At 42.4% G+C, this 17,575-nt stretch overlaps 1 protein-coding gene across 3 annotated transcripts in view; it reads right to left on the bottom strand.

The window, feature by feature from the left end:
* The window catches only part of MYH10 (myosin heavy chain 10), a 118,846-nt gene that overhangs the window by 68,299 nt on the left and 32,972 nt on the right, over positions 1-17,575 (bottom strand). For all 3 annotated transcript variants that reach the window (XM_072940633.1, XM_072940634.1, XM_072940635.1), the window contains exons 5-6: positions 8,154-8,256; positions 1,641-1,733 (exon numbers count right to left, since the gene is read on the bottom strand). In XM_072940633.1, coding sequence (XP_072796734.1) covers positions 1,641-1,733; positions 8,154-8,256 — 196 coding nt within the window. The remainder of the gene's footprint in view (positions 1-1,640; positions 1,734-8,153; positions 8,257-17,575) is intronic.

Raw genomic sequence — 17,575 nt, 5'->3', positions numbered from 1 at the left:
CCGGGATCCCAAAGTCACAACCATGCTTCCCACTGACACAGGCACATGTCATCCCATTTTGTACACAAAAGGCTAAAGTAACTATTAAATGAACTTGGATTAAGGGAATCTTCAGATTGACTTCCTAGGCAGGGACAACGTTCCAAGCAAACAGGGCCCTGTTTCTTACATCACTTGGAAAGCCTCTTGTACTTAAACTACCTCTGATAGAGTTATGGGCAGAATGGTGTCCTACCCGCAAATTCACGTGTTGAATTCCTAACTGTAGTAGCTCAGAGCATGACAGGATTTGAAAAAAGGGTCCTCACAGACACAAGTTAAAATGAGGTCACCAGGGTGGGCCGAGTCCAGTACGACCGGTGTCTTCTAAGAAGAGCAGAGCAGGCACACACGGAGGGAAGACCGTTGCCGGCCCAGAAGACGGCTGTCCACAAGCCAGAGAGAGAGGTCTCGGAAGACACAACCTGGCCGGCACTTTGCCCTCAGATTTCTGGCCTCCAGTCATGAGAGATACATCTCTTGGCTAAGTCACCCCATCTGTGGTATCACGGTAGCCCAACAAAGGCACACAGAGGGTTATCTGCCACCTTTGTATTTACCGGGTCCTCTGTGATCTGGCAGCTTCTCCTGATCACAGAAACCACGTCATCAGAAGATCAATGTGCAGACCATGACTGCACATTCCCAGAGTAAAAATGTCAGAGACCCAGATTTCCAAAAGCTGTCTGTCAAGGAATTGTTAGAATTGAAGTTTCTTTTATTCTGGCCTTCTCGACTTTGACCAATACATCTAATATCAGAGGGAGGAGGAAAAACATAGAATTAACTCAAATGATGTAAGTAGAAGTAACAGAAATTGATCCCCCCCCGGGCCCAAATCTGACTGTGGACAGGGTGACAATCTTGATGACTCTAATCCAGGGCAAAAGATTTTATTGAATCTGAGCTTAGAGATGATTTGCTATTAAAGTGTTGATGCTGAGCAGCTTGAATTGGGGGAGCAGTGTCCTGTGGTAGCACTGATCTGTCACCTAGGGTAACATCTCAGACAAGCTGTGAGAGCTGGTCAGACTGAGGGAGAAAGTGAAGCTGTCAATGAATTAAGAGAGTCAACCAGCTGAGAAGATTTTTTAAAAGACGTAAGAACAGCAACGAATTGCTCTGAGGTCCACACCCCACAGACACTGCAAAGAACGAGAAGAACCATTTCCCACATCAAACCCCAATCTCACGTGCTGAGTGTTTACCATGCCCAGTGCTGTGTTAAGTACTCAACCGGCGTCCTGTTTAATCTCCAAGCCAACCCTGTAATCACATGCCATCCCCAATCAGAAATGAAGAAACAAGTCCAGAGAGGTTATTTAATTATACAGCCACGTAACAATACATGATTATATACTTACATATAATAAAAACACAATTTAAATTACTTTCCTAGTTGTTTTTTTCTTTTCTTTTTGCTTTTAAAAATGTGGCTACTAGAAACTTTTAAATTCCATGTGACTTGCATTGTATTTCTACTGGACAGCACTGCTCCACACCACATCTATTAGGAAGGAAGGTACTTTATCTGTTTAATCACAGTAGACATTTAACTAGAAATCGGAGAAAATAAAAGTTTCTGGTGCTTTTCAACTTACAAAACGAGATGAATTATCATTTTTCACAGTCTTCGCATTTCCAAATGATTCCAGGATTGGATTTGCTTGCAAAAGCTGCCGTTCAAGTTCCCCCTGAAAGACATTACACACACACACACACACACACACACAAGCAGAAGTACATTAATCTAGTATCTCTACTCCAGTCCTCAGGGAAAACAAAACAAGACAAAACAAAAAACTGCTTCTTTCCCTCAGCCTTTTCACTTTATTTGCCATCCAGCAAACTTTGTGGTTGGCTTCTAACTCTTGGTCTTGAGGGGCTCTGCTGAAGGAAAAATCTTAGCATCTCTCAAATGATCACTAGGCAAAGAAATGTCACATTGAACAGGTGATAAATTTAAGGACAGAGCACATAAATTAAGTGGAGAGTTTTTTAAATACAGCAAACTAGTTTTCATGAAATGAAATTTAGCATGATACTTCCATTAAGAACATATTAATACTTGCTAAACAGTTCACTTATTTTTGCCTGAGCATGGAGAGATGGTAGAAATAATTTTTAAAAACCCTATAAATATTAAAAGACATTGTTACATGGTCTGAAAAGAAAAAAGAACATATTAATAGTTATACTTGTTTATTTCTACTTGGCCTTGTTTCAAAGATTCAAAGCAGCAAATTCTAATAATTTCCATTGTACTGGTACAAGATTCGTCATTTTTCCAAGGGTTTCACATAGTATCTTAGTGACCTAGAGCAAGGTCCTTGTCTCCAATTTCAGAGGTGACAGAGATGGTGAAGCTACTGACTTCCTGCTCAAATTTTAAAAGCTAAGTATACTGTGATATAGTGTATGCTTTATTCATGTCCTTATTTATAAGCAAATTAAGCTACAAGACAAATTTTACAAACAAAAAGTGGCAGTATGTTGACATGTGCTTTAATCAAGCAGCACAAGGGAAGCTGCAAGGGGTGGGGTGACTCTGTGTCTGGCCACGAAAAGCACCACAGGTCAAGCTGCGTCCTGTTGGATGGAATTTTAGGACATAAATAAATCTGCTTTTTCCAAACACAAATCTTACCCCTCTATTTTAAAATACCCATAGTATTCTAGATTTAAAGAGAGGAATAAAAGCCGCTAGCTAACATGATTCTCCAAGCAAAAAAGGAGTATAAGGAATTTTATATAAGATTTTTAAACGAATGGCCAGCTGCTGTGTGATGCATGTGTCACACCATCATCAAACCCCAAATCAGAAACAAATCTACGCCATGTACACGGTCTCGACATGTAACCCTGGTGTGGCTGGATATCAGGAGGTGTGGTTGCCTCCGGTGAGAGGGTAGGGAGTGTGTCTAAAGCCCGTGACAGTGGGGAGATGAGCTGGAGCATCTGTCTGGACTGTCCAGGTCCCCCAGGTCCTCACTACACTCTACAGCTGTGTTCAGCTGAAATGCGTCCAGTCCTCTTACGAACCCCAAGCCGTGTGAGTGCCGTGACACGGCACCAGTTCCCCTTCTCAGCTTTAGAGAACACGCCCCCTGCACAGTGAACCTTCCCGTTCTCTGACTTCAAAACATCCGATTATTTCTCACGTCAACGGCTCTGAATGCTATATGCTATCGAAATTTCTTAAACATGGTATCCTGAGCCCGTGGTCACGGCTGAGAGCCACCCTAAGAACGGCAGCCGCCGTGCTGTGATGGAGGAATGCCCTTCCCGTGGGGGCCGGCGGTCACTCAGTCTGTGACTAACATCCTGCAAGGCCCTGGGTGTGCTGGCTCTGCAACAGTTGTCTGGGCTCTAGGATCCTTAAACCTCACTCAGTCCGCGTGGTCAGAGTGTAGGAGCTGTCAGAGAAACGCTGACTTGATGAGTGGGGCACTGCCTTTACATGACACATCCACTGTTAGATCAGGAATGAGAATAGAGACTCCTTAAAATGACACATTATCTTACAAAGTCACAATAAAAATACTTTAAATAATAATCTATCATTAAAATGTTTTCCTAATCTGGAGGTAAAACAAGTATTATTATTTCCTAGATGTGGCTGTAAGGGTTCTTTGGGTCAAGACTCTTGTTTATTTTCTTTCCTCCGTTGTGTGTGTCTATGTATGTGATTGTGCGTACATGTGACTGTGTGTGTGCACATGCATGTGACCCACTGATTCTGATTTCATTCTTCTGTTGGCTCTAAGGAACTGGCTGTATCCCCTGCACTAGGTCAGTCAGTATCATGTCAAAACGATGCTCCACGAATATTTGCTGAACGGATGTATAATCAGAGGTCCTAAGACATTCTAGCAGTACGGGGGAGGAGATGGTGGTGAGCCAAGGGTGGCAATGAGATCTGGGTTAAGGGTCCTCACAGACCCTGTGGTAGATTCAGACTTGGTCCAGGCTCCTGGGGCCACTACATGGACAGTGTCGTGGTAGTAATTCCCTTCTAATGGATTCTTTACATCACTGAGACCAAGTAAAGATCCCTGAAACTCATAAATGAGTCACAAAAAGCTGGACACACAGCTAATATTATAAAAAATACAAAAATGATCTTTAAGAAATTACCACTAAGTTTGATCATTTCTACGTCAAATAATTTCACATTTAGATAAACAGTGCTAAGATCTCTCAACCAAATTATGAAGCCATTTATAAACCATCAGGGGGCAGTGACTAAGTGTTAACTTTTCCACTGGAATTGGATGGGCAATGTCCCTGTTTCTACTCTAAATGGTAACAAGAAATGTCATTTTGGAATGTGGGGGGAAAAACAGCATCAGCTATTAAATTATTTTTAAAGTTCTAAATGTTTAGAATTATATGAGGCTTTAAAGGTTTACCAATTGTGATGGAAACGGTACCCTTGAGTTTATTGCATAATGTATTTTATACATTTGCTGTATTATAGATGGAAAATGAGTTTGAAATTGCTGTCTATCATCTTTCTGTGTTAGTTCAAGGCAGGTTAGACCAGCAGATATGAAGTCACCTGGAAGCTGCCATCTGGATGTGGATGACTCCAAAGTCAGCAGGGAGGTGGGCTAGCTTGAAGAAGTCATTCTTAGGGGATGGTCAAGTTTTAACATTAGTTGTCCCCAAATCTGCTCTGAAACTGCACAGTGTCCTGGTTGCTGTGGTGAACCCTGGGGTCTGTAACAGCATCCCGTGATGAGGGGCCGGGCACTGAAACTGTACTCACTTGGCTGCGGCATTAAGCCAAACAAGGCTTTCTTTTGTTATAAAAAGTAAATGCTTATAGGTGTATGTTTATTTAACATTTACTTCTTAAATACTATGACCTTAATTTTGAAAACTTTTCTTAAATTTGTTCATATTTCCATAATGAAGATGAAGTTAGAAGGTAACATAAAAGACTGATCATCTCACCCTGCTAGGATGGCTTTAATAAAAAGACAATGACAGGTGTTAGCCATGATATGGAGAAGCTGGCACCCTCATATACTGCTGGTGGGAATGTAAAGAGATGCAGCCTCTTTGGGAAACCCTTTGGCAGTTCCTCAAAGGTTAGAAAGTTCCCATGACCCTGCAATCCCACTCCTAGGTGTGCACCTAAAGAACTGAAAACATGTCTACATGAAAACTTGTATGCTGCCGTATTATTCATAATGGCCCCAAAGCAGAAACAATCCAATCGCCCATCAACTGATGAATGTATAGGTAAAATATGACAAATTTAACGGGTTATTACTTGGCCATAAAAAGGAACGGAGCACTTACACATGCTGCCACATGGGTGGACCTTGGAAACACCATGCTAAGGGAAAGGACAGTCACAGAGAACCACGTGTCGTGATTCCTTTTGTACTTTACATGAATAGGCAAATTCAGATAGGAAGCAGATTCGTGATTTCCACGGGCTGGGAGGACATGGAAGGTGATTCCGAACAGGTACAGGGGTTTCTATCTGGAGTGATGAAACGCTCTAAAATTGACTGCAGTAATAATTGCAAATATATTAAAAACACCACTGAACTGTTGTACACTTTAAATGGGTGAATTTTATGGGACACAAATTTAAACCTCAATAAAGTGGTTTAAAAAAATGAGCAAAGAGACAAAGACAAACAAATGTCAGGAGCCTACAAATGCCTTTCCCTTTGTTTTTATTATTTATCCTACTGTCTAGTGATAAAATGCTAGCAGTTTATCCAAATGGTTCCTGGGAATCCTACTCAGTTTGCCTTTATATAAAGTTCAATGCAAATTCAGACACCAGTGATATCAAACCAAAAGAAACACTGATCTTACAAAGTATAACCATCACTTTACAGCAATCAACCTCAAAACGGGCTCTAAGTCATGCCTAGGGGCACCTGGGGGTGGGGGGAGAAATAAGTTCCTGATATGACCCTCCCCAGGTCGTGACCATCCCCTACACTCAGAAGTGTTTCATATTCCTCAGGGGTGCTGGGGAAGAAAGATTAATTGAGAACAAGCATTCTTCTCATGTTTCTAAAAACACGGCACAGCCACTACCTGACTAGGCAAGTATTAAAATAAGCCGGGAAAAGCAACACTGAGGGGTCTGCGCACAGAGAACATGCAGCCAGACATGCAAACCGGGAACGCCAGTGCAGCGCGGCCAGGGAGCCATCCCTTCTTGGAGGGGACTTGCTTACAGGGGTTGACCTGACCGCAAGTAAAACCTAGGGGTAGGCATGCTATTCACACAACAGGGATCCACTCTGTAGTTTAAGATGACATCGAAACAGAATGTTAACAGTAATGATTTATGTAATCTGCAGAGGATTTGGAAAACCTAAATCTGTACATTAATTATTTAACACGATTTCACTAGTGATCTAAGTACATATTTGAAGGTACATATTTAGCATGTACTCTATGAAGGACCAAAAAAAGCTGGTTTCTGACCTAAAGAGTCATCCTTTAACTGGCAAAGGAGCCTTTAAATAACCTATGGGAGAGTGATTATTTCATCAATCCTCCCAATTTGTACCGCTGGTCTGGTCTGCAGCTAAAAGAACAAAAGAGAGCCACAGGTCCAATACAGCTCTGGTGTGTGAGAATTTCTGAAGAATTTAAGAAAGTTATGTGAAAACCTCAGCACCTGTGACTATTCCTTTAGATGCGTATGATCGTTTCTTTATATTAACCGATCATTTTCACAACACTATCATTTCTGGCTTTATATGGTTACGCCTGTGGAGGACAGACAAGTCTGAACCGTTCCACTGCCCGGGAAAGGATCAAGTCCAAGCACAGACGTCCCATTCTACCCAAGGCGTCTGGCTTGGCTCTGCCCTACTTCTTCCCAGGTGGCAGGAAACGCCCTGGCTCGTGGTTTGGCCATCGCTTTGCTCTGAGGAGCTAAGACACGGGCATCCAATAATGAAGAAGAACACTCCTCACCAGGTGCCTTGGACAAAGTTCTAAATTTGTCTAGTAAACACAGTGAGACTTTCGGGTTAAAACACACACAGGGCCATACAACGTTAACAAGTTAGAAGTATTTAAAGCTGCAACGTTTAAAGCGGCAGCCCCAAACTCAACATTTAACATATGACACAAGTTAGGCTTCTATGTGTTTAAGAACGGTTACTGGGATGCCACCTGGCCACTGACACATGAAACTAACTTCACGGACTTCATAAACATATGATTCAGTGTCATGATGAAAAGGATGAAAAAAATACCACAATTCCTCTAGCAAACGAACGCAAAGCAAAATGGCATGCTGCTTCCCAGCGAAGAATAAGCCTCTAAGCGACAGATTTGCAAAATTAAGTATTTTGTCTGCAAGAGCTTCCCCCCGAGAACGATGGTATTTGTCTCTCGCAGAGACTCAGTCTAAAGCAGAAATCAGCGCAAACACTCAAGACTGAGAAGCATAAAGAAAAGCACTTGCCTGGTGTTTCACTGGTTTAGGTGATTCCTGCTGCTCATTACAAACAGATAAACGCAAATGTTAGCAAGTTTGGCTTCTCTCCCTAGCGGTAAAAGCCACATCCAAAGCACCAAGTCACCATGTGGTTTAGAACCGTGAGGGCTGGTCTGCTCGGCGTTCTCCCGGGGAGAGTTAACTTCTGCTTCTGCAGGCCTACGAACTCCGGCTAACTGATGTCTATGTTCTAGCCCCCTTCCTATCACCAACGCTCCCCTGATTTCTATCCTCCCCTCAAGCTGCCACAGGCAGTAGCAAAGGGCTGCTCTTTAAGTTGGAAAGAATTGCTGAAAATACTTGAGGATCTTCTTTCGGTGGAAAATAGTCTTCACAAGTACTGCTCATCGGTTTTGAACAATTCCCATCAAAGCTTAACAAGAAATTTGGCTTCAGAGCCACAACCATAATTCCAGTGTGCTCTGCTGGAATCACTGGTTACTAGCAATTTCCTGATGTCCTGGCTTCCTCCTTGCTGGTGGGGTGAGGTGGGAGGGTGGAGACAAGGGAGCTGCCAATGACAGCGGCACACTGAGTACACTTGCTTCCTGGTTCTTGCTTCTGAAATTACAGAAGAATAAATCTAAGGGGTAAAAAAAACAACAGTAGAACAAAAACTTACAGGAATATTATGGTCCTTTCGTCCTTTATGTGAAGAGGCGACATGAGCAAGGTACTGAATGACTTTCTTAGTATTTTCTGTCTTCCCGGCACCCGACTCACCCCTGGAAGAGACATTAACACAACTGCTTTAAAGAAAACACTCCAAAGCTATAATCTATAAAGTTAAACTCAGCTGGAACAAGAACTACTAGAAAGTAAAATGAAAATAGAAAAAAACATCACCAGTAGTTGGGAAATTATTATTTTTAAAGTATTATTTTTTAAATCAACCCAAATTTTGGGGGGTAGACACCAGTAAGGGGGCAGAGGAAAATGTTCACAACACACTTTTCTGTCTTGGAGTTGGAGAGCTCTGCCAGAGAAGTGAGGTCCATTGCCATGTTAGTGAAGAAATTCCTCAGCGGCAGAAATACACCCACCACTGGAAACAGAATGTCCCAGACAATTAAGGTAATTTAATTTAATCTGAAGCACCAGGAAGAACTCTGGGATGTCCGCCAGTTACCGACGGCATCTTCAAGGGCACCGAACGCCTCCTCAGTGGCTCCCTCAGCCCAGGCTAACGACGGTGCTCTCCCTGGGACCCACGTTCCACTCTGTACACACCTTGTAAACGTCTTCACACTGATCACAAGCCTCACCTACTGGGCTCCCCGAGGCAAGAATAAGGCCGCCCATGTTTGCTGATGTGTGTTTGCAATTGTGTTTACTTGTGCTGGTTTCTTTTTAATCCATGTAACCTGGTGCGGTGATGACACACAGCCAGGACATAACTCGTAGAGAAAATGAATGAACATTATGAATTTCGTTATGAACTGAGACAAATGCTAGCACTTTCTACATCACTATTTCCAAACGAGGCTGCTTGGAAATATTCCAAGGTTGCTTTTTACTTCCCCTCAGGAGTAAGCCTGAAACCAGGTAAGCCTCCGGCAATACCTGAATGATGGCCTCTGTGCTCAAATGTTTACGGTTCCCCAAGACGTGAGCAAAGCAAACCTCTCCAGACAAGGAATAAAATCTCAATTTTAGATTAAAAAATTTATCTAATTAGATTAATTTTCTGGGGGGGGGGGACCCACTCCAGGAACTCAAAAATGTTATTCTATACACAGCCAACTGGTATGGTAATCTGCTGGGCCCGTTCTATTTAAGGCTTGAAAATTTGATTTTTCCAACAAACTCTGACCCTTTCTTGAAATTGTACTTTGAATTGTACTATTTGAACTGTCCTCAATTTGAATTTTCCAGTAGGTTTCCTGGTTGCATTACCTTCCTAACTCCATGCACCCAGCCAGACCCCACCAAGGGGCTGGGTCCAGGGCTCCTACTGGCCAACCAGCTGCACGGCTGAGGGAGGAAAGCCTCTTCTCTGGAAACAACGGGGGAACTGGATCCGATCCTTTCCAGCTTCAGACTGATGATTCTAGATACAAACCACTGACTGCTTTCTGAGAGTATTTTACATACATAGCTTACTAACCACCACCTACTGTCGTACTAAAAACCCTCCCCTCCTTTGGCCGTCCAAGTTAATGTCAGGGGCTCAAGACTACCAACTTTCTGTTGAGGTTTCTGCCTGCTATTCAGGCTTAAAAGGCCTCCCCTGGACCAAGGTGATATCCATCTATAGTCTCATTTTTATAGCATCTGTGTTATTCAGTCCATCTGTATTTTCTTCCAGAATTTTGATGGTTTTTCCACTTTTTCCAATTTAATCTTTAATTAACCTGGAAAACATTTATGGCTTGAGATAAAGATTTAATCTGATTTTCTCCTCCAATGACTCAGCCCACATCCCAATATCAGAGGTTGACAAAGACATTCATTATCCAGTGATTTGAAATGTTATCTTCACTTAAACTTGGGACTTATCTCAAAGCCAGTACCATACTGCAGTAGTTGTGAGGTAGGACTAACCAGAACACCCATCACTGTTCTTTAAAAATAAAATAAAAAATAAAAAACCAAGTAGCCTCTGAGGTTTTTTTTTCTCAGATAAACTTCAGATGATTTTCTTCTGCTATATCCTTTCCCCACCTCCTGCTCCCCCATATTAAAAAAAAGACAGAATTTTGACTTAAATAATATACATGCTATTTTAAGCTCCTGACTCAGTTAAATTTTGTATTTTTCCAAGTTCAAAACAAGCAAGGACCATGATGCCTTATTTATCTTTTACGTTAAGAGTGCCTAGCATAGCAGGTGCCTGAAAAATTCTGTTGAATAAATGAATATCGGTCCTACATACGCGTTGTCGAGTTTATTTCTAGGCTCTATATGATATTTTTTTGTTCCTGTCATTAATGTCCTTTCAACACCATTATATCTTCTACCTGGTTACCACTGGTACATAGAGAAGGTGATGTTTTATTTATTCATCCATTCAACTAATACTTGCAGATCATCTTCTGTGTGTTGGGCATTCTTTTAAGTGCTAGAGATACAGCTGTGGACAGAGTCCACGTCCTTGTGGAGCTCAAGATTAGAAGAGACTTAGAGTCAACAAGGAAAACAAGCAGGATGATTATAGGATGCGGGAAACAAGGCGGCGGCAGAAGGGAAAGGCAGAGAAGAGCAGGGCACAACTCCCTGCAGGTGGGGAGGAGCCTCCCGAGGGAGAGCAGCAAGTAGGGGTCAGGGCCGGGCATCTGGCATGAACGCCTCCAAGCAGAAAAGAGCTGGGTATGTTCCAGGAGCCGGTGGCTGGTGTGCAGCACTGGATACAATAACCAGCAAGGCAGACAGCGGCAGGAGCTACTGCGGGAGTGGGAAAGGGTGCATGTGATGGACCCTGGAGTCACGGGAAAGACTCTGGATTTTATTCAAGTGTCTTTTCTTAAGAGCTATGATGGTGGTTTTCTGTTTGGTTCTTTATTCAAAATACCTAGTATTTCAAGCTAATCATGATGTTGGCTATTGGATTCAAACAGAGAATTTTTCATTATGCTAAGAAACGAGGCCCTTATGCGGACTGATGACAACTTGTCCTGAAAAAAGTTACGACTTTCTCATCAGGTCAGTCTGCCTCCGTGGGCTCAGCTAACCGCTCAGCTGGACATGCTTCAGTGTGTCCTGAGAGCATTTTTTCCTTGTCAGTCACACTTAGGCAGCCGTACTGAGCTGTACTCTAACAACTGCTGGTGAACCCTGCTACATTTTACATACTGCAAGTCTAAGGTAGCTTTGCCAATAGAAAACATTGCTTCCAGGACACAAATGAACTTACTTATAAAGCAGGAACAGACTCACAAACATAGAGAACAAACTTATGGTTACCAGGAGGTAAGGGGTGGGGAGGGATAAATCAGGAGTTCCAAATTTGCACCTCTTGGGGAGTGATGGAAATGTTAGCTATCTTGATTGTGATGGTGGTTTCCTAAGTGTAGACACATCTATCAAAATTCACCAAATTGTACATCTAAAATATGTAATTTACTGTATAGGAATTACACCACAATAAAGGTGTCAAAACAAAAAAAGTTCCTTTTCCTTAGGTTAATAAAAAAATAAAAGAAAATATTGCTCCTAAGACTTTTTTCAATACCTTCTGGTTGAGGTCCCATGAGGGGAGACGCTGAGACTTACACACTCCACCTCAAAATGCAGATAATAGCTTCTAACATGTAAGGCTGTTGTGAAGAAAAAAAGCTCATCTAAAACATATAATTAGGATGCAATAAATATCACCCATTATTGTCCACTCAACCAGTCATCCACCACACAGGAGGCGACCTGAATCACTAAACGCTAACTTCCTTTATGAACCTGGAGTGTTAGTAAAGTGGTTTAAGAAGCAGCCACGGGGTCCTGGTGACCCACCCAGATTCAGAAGCTGCCCACCACTTCCAGCTATGGGGCTTTGGGCAAGCTGCTCAGCGGGGCCTCAGCTCCTACTCCTTTAAAATGAGATACGGCTACTTCACAGGACTGAGATAGCGCACGCCAAGAGCCGAGCCCGGCATCTGGGCGGAAGTTTCTCAGTAAGTGGCTTAGCGGTAACAACCAGTTAGCGGGTCAACAGTGATGAGGAAGAAACTGACAGAAGTCGGGAAAAAAAAAAGTGATAACCCCTGATTTGGACATGAAAGAGGTAGCAGGATGAAAGGAACATAATTCTTAGGAAAAAATTTTTAAAAGGGGAAATGGCACATCTGTCCCAGAAGGAAAAAGGGCGAAATAAAGCAGCTTGAACAAAAAGGGCAAGAAACCACAAAGAAAGCGCAGCAGGCTTCTCTCGAAGAAAACCAGGAGAATCCTCAAAGGAACAGCAGGCCAAGCCCTCAAAGAGTGAAGAGCATAAAGGGAATCTGACCTCATTTCCACCAACGAGACGAGATCTAGCGACGCAGCAGTTCTGTCCTGTGAGGGGCTGTGGGTCTCTCTGCTGGTCTCTGGGCTCAAGTGCGAGGTTAACAGGAGGACAGAACAAGCAGCCTGCTGGGGGGGGGGGGGCCCTGTGTGCACTGCAGCGCATTCAGACATCAAAGACCAGACGCTTCTAACCTGAAAGTATCTGTGTTTTCTAGAGAGGTCTATGGCTTCTCAAAGGGACACACGATCCAAAACAATGTTAAAAACAGCAGGGGTGAGTAGCTAAGCAGATCATTAACCCATGATGAATTCTGGGATCTTTCTCTGAACCCCTTCTAGACTGTGGGTATTTCCCCAATGAGAACCCCCCGTTCCCTGATCTTAACTAGTTTTGTTTTTATTCTCTCTGGACGTCCGTAACATCAAATTCAGCCGAGCTTCAAAAACACCCTTTGCCTGAAGTTCTTGCTGTAGATAACCTCAATATGGAAACCACATATATATGTTACTTCAACATTTATATAAAACATTAGTTGACAATTTCCTCCAGTTTCAAAACTCTGTTCTATCGGAAAGCAGCCTACTGGGAAGAGCAGGGGTTTTGTGATCAAGATAGACTTGGGTTCAGGTCTTATTAAACACACATACAAGCTAGTGTCAGCCTTGGATCACGTGGTATGTAAACAGAGATGACAGGGATACCCCCGCAGAGATTAGTGGAGGTAACATTTGCAAAGATGTTGATTCCTTTTTCTGGAAGATTTGCCTGAAATATTTTAAACTTCCATTTACAAGCTGATTTGTACACTCTTTCCCACAACACAGCTCTCACTGAGACAAAGCTACAATCATCTAAAAATCCCCACAGGTTTTAAGACTTGAGGAAATCTAAAACAAAGAGTCATTGGAAAAGCAAACTTGAGGTCTAGAGAAGCTGACCGGCTCACCGAGGGCCACAGCAGAGCTGGGACAAGAAAGAATTCCAACTCCCATCTGACAACACAATGTTTTTTTTTGTTGCCTTGTTTATATTTTTTAAGACTTTGTTTTTTTAAGAGCAGTTTTAGGTTTACAGCACAACTGAGAGGAAGGCAGAGATTTCCCATATCCCTCCCGCACCCACACACGCACAACCACCTCTTATCAACATCACTCAGCAGAATGGTACATTTTTACCTGTGATCAGCCCTAAGGTCATCCTTTGCATTAGGATTCACTCTGGGTGTTTTTTTCTTTTCTGTTTTGCATGTGGATGTCCAGTTGATTCAGCACCGTTTGTTAAAGAGACAATCTTTGCTCCATCGTGCTGCCTTCGATCCCCTGTCAAGATCAGCTGACTGCACTTATGGGGTCTATTTCAGGGTTGCCTTACCTACTTAATCCTATTGATATGGCTGTCTTTTAAGGTATTTACTTACAGCAAGAATCAACAAGCGTTTGAAATCCAGGTTACCTTATCATCACCATGATGTAACACTTGTATATGACAAAATTTCTTAACAAAAAAAATCTGTTGTTACATTCTGATAGAAGGCTGATGTGAAGCAACCACTGTTCCCCAATTGTTATTTTATAGTCAAACACACTCAAAAGGAGATAAACTAGAGTTAACCAGCAGTTAAAAGTCATAAAATGCAAACTGTTTTTTTTTAAAGGGGGGCTTAGAGAACAGAGTAATTTTCTCACCAAGGGTGACTGTGAATTTTAATTAAAATGAGAAGGAAAGTCAACATGAGGATTACACTCTTAACAGGATTTCACTTCCAATTACATGGAGTGCTCTCTCATGATCAAGGAAGTCCTTGCCAGGACAGCAGAATACTGACTAAGCAGGGGGTTTGGATTCTCAAGTGTGAGCTCACACTGCCTGCCCGAGTCTTCAGAAATAAAGGCTGGTGGGGAGTTGTACGCAGATGAGGCTAGAGGGTAAATTAAATGTTCATCTTTCGGGGGGAAAAGTAAATTAGAGAGTAAATGACTAGAAACGTAAAGCTTAAAGAGAAGCCATCAAATCACGTGAGTATTGATTTTTTAAAAAACTGTTGCTGCCAATTGTATTTTCTCTTTGTGAAACCTCTGTAAGCAGAGGTAGTCAATATAAAATAACTGGTAAGTAAAGACTGTACTATATATAAAATAGATATACCACGTTTCTTCTGTGTAACACGGGAAACTATAATATCTTGTAGTAAACCATAATGAAAAAGAATATGAAAATGAACACATATGACTGAAACATGATGCTGTACACTGGAAACTGACACAACATTGAAAACTGACTATATGTCAATAAAAAGATGATCTCCAATTAAAAAAAATGACTACCTATTCTAAGAAATAAAGCTCATTTTTGTGGCAAGACAAGAACAATTTAAACAAATTCTTCTCTGCCCTTCGACCTCCTCACCCCTCCCCACTGTGCATCGTATACCTGCATCATGCATGGACCAAACCTCCCCATCGGCAGGAACACCAGCTCCACCATAAAGGGCAACAATCTCCTAGCATCAACAAGACAACTCTTTAAAAGGTAACATTCCTTCTTGATCTTTTAAGGAGTCACATGACCCATCAGGATGACAATTAGACCTGGATTACATAAACTGTCAATAATATGCCACTCTGTCTCAAAAATACAGCCCCCGTCTCAAAAAAACTGATGTAACTGCCTTGATTTCCACATGGGCAGAACAGTTCTCAGAGCTGTCTGCGATGCTCTTCCTGGGTGACGATTCCCAAATTTGGCTAGAACAAAATTTTCCATTTCTTTTTTAGATCAACTAAATTTTTGTTGACAATTATCATATGGAAAACTTAATTAGCCCCGCCATGCACTAAATTTAAGAAGACCTCAGTTATACACTCATAGAGTTCTTTATTTGGTGGCTCTCAAAGGCACCAGGGAACATATCATATTTTCTTAAGTCTGGGATACATTGTTTCACATTTGGTATTTCTTAAGCCACAATGTAGCTCTAATAGATATAAGCACAAAAAGCGGTTACTAAATATCATAACTGGTAGTATGGAAGAATTAAGAAAATACAGTGACGCTAAAAGAAGTGAGGATAGGAATTTTGCTGGATATAGGAGAGAGCTCTCTAGGGTGATGATAATGTTCTCTATCTTAAGAGGAGTTTAGCTGACAAAGAACCCAGAACATACATAAGATTTGTACATTTCATTATATGTAAATTTTATCTCAAAAGATAAAGATGTAAATACTGGACTTTGGTTAATGTCACGGATGCTGATGTATTCAGAGGGAAGTGTACTGATATCTACAAAGGCATCAGATTAACAGCCCATCAAAGTGGTTTTCAGTTGAAACTGAGAACACTTAAACAATCTGCAGCCACAGGAAGAAGTATCACTTAAACTTAAGGAGAGGATCCAGAAAACATAGCTGCCACTGACCACCTCCCCTCCCCATCCCAGGGATTTCTGACTGAGAAAAAGTCTGACCCTCAGCATCAACAAGAGCAAATTCAGCTGTCTATCAGCATCATAAAGCCCAACAGGCTTTCCCCTAGGAGCCCTAGTGCTCCTACACCCCCCATTCTGTTAAATTTAGTATGTAAGCCTTTCATTTCTGGTTTTCAGCAAGTTACTCTTCACTGAATACTCCCACATGCATGTATAAATATGCCTTGTCTTTTCTCCTGTTCATCTGTCTAATGTCAGTTTGCAGGCCCCCTATCACGGGGCCTCAGATGGAAAAGTTTTCCTCCCAATACAAACAATAAAATGGCTCTATGGATGGAGAGGGATGAACAGACCCATATGTAATCAGCAAGTAGAGTGAAATATTAACGCTAGAATCGAGGTGGTAGATATATGGGTCTTGATGCCCAAATTCCTTCAACTTTGCTTTATGCTTGAAAATATTCATAACACAACGTTCAGAAAACTTAATTTAAAAAAAAAAAAAGGAAAGAAAAGAAAACAAACATGGTACTTGATGACTGCTCCTCTGTGCCCAGGAAGATACAGCCAGCTGCTAGGAGACTTATAAATCTAAGCTTATTCATTGATGCAAACATCTGTCGAAAACAACAATGACCATCTAATTACAAGTGCTAGTGCCCATAATGGGCACTTCTGGTGACAAACATAAATCAGTGCTCACTAACCCTTGGTTCTGCCAAACATCAGTCATTCCCTCCCCAAGTGTTTCCTGCTACCAGACATTTCAAAACGTCCTCAACAAAAATGGTCATCCAAGCTCCAGAACCACCCAGTCAGTCAGAGGAGAGGTATGTGACCTGCAGCCGGCCCCCTGCTTACTGTATGCAGGGTCACCATCACTGTGACCCTGCAGGCAGGCCACACAAATTCTGTTCCTCCCTCACTCGTAAGCAGAAGGAGCTCACTGACTGTGCTCATTTCATGGCGCTGCAGTGACTAGATTCTGGTGGTGACATGACTCTATTAACTGATGCCGGATAATAAAGAGTTTGGTCGGTCTTTGTTCTTGGTTCCTGGGAGGGAGCCTCTAAGTCATGGGATGTCTTTGCTAGTCATGGTGGGCTCCTAGGTAGCTCCAGGATGGGGACTGGCCAAGCTGAAGGACCAAAAATGGTGATTAGGGGTTTGGGGCCTTGGAATCATGTGATGTGAGCCTCACCTCTGGGAGGAGAGTGGGGAGACACTGGGTCCAATCATGTAGACAATGATTCAATCAATCGTGCCTGCGTGATGAAACCCAGTAAAAACTGGATTGTAAAGCTCGGATGAGCTCCCGGGTTGGTGACATACACTGATGTGCGTGGAGGGGAGGTGTCCAGAGATAAGGAAGCTGTGTCTTTAGGAACCCCCCAGACCTCACCCTATGTGTCTCTTCTTTTGGTTGGCTCAGATTTGTCATTTTAGCAAAGTATCGAATCTGAGTGGGCCATGGCGACCCCCAAACGTGTAGCTGTTTGGTCAGAAGTACAGGAGGCCTGGGAACCCTGAGCTTGTGGCCGGTGTCTGCGTGCAGGCCCACGTGGAGGAGTGGGGCCTGGGAAGTCAGGGTCAGAACTGCTTCAAAATAGGTATTTTAAGAAGACATTTGTAGAGGGTGAGGGGATAGGTCAAGTGGTAGAGAGCATGCTTAGCATGCAT

Source organism: Vicugna pacos, chromosome 16, assembly GCF_048564905.1.
Source record: "Vicugna pacos chromosome 16, VicPac4, whole genome shotgun sequence".
Taxonomy (NCBI): Eukaryota; Metazoa; Chordata; class Mammalia; order Artiodactyla; family Camelidae; genus Vicugna; species Vicugna pacos.
The sequence above is the reverse complement of the archived record's forward strand: the minus strand, read 5'-3'. Positions and strand labels throughout refer to the sequence as shown.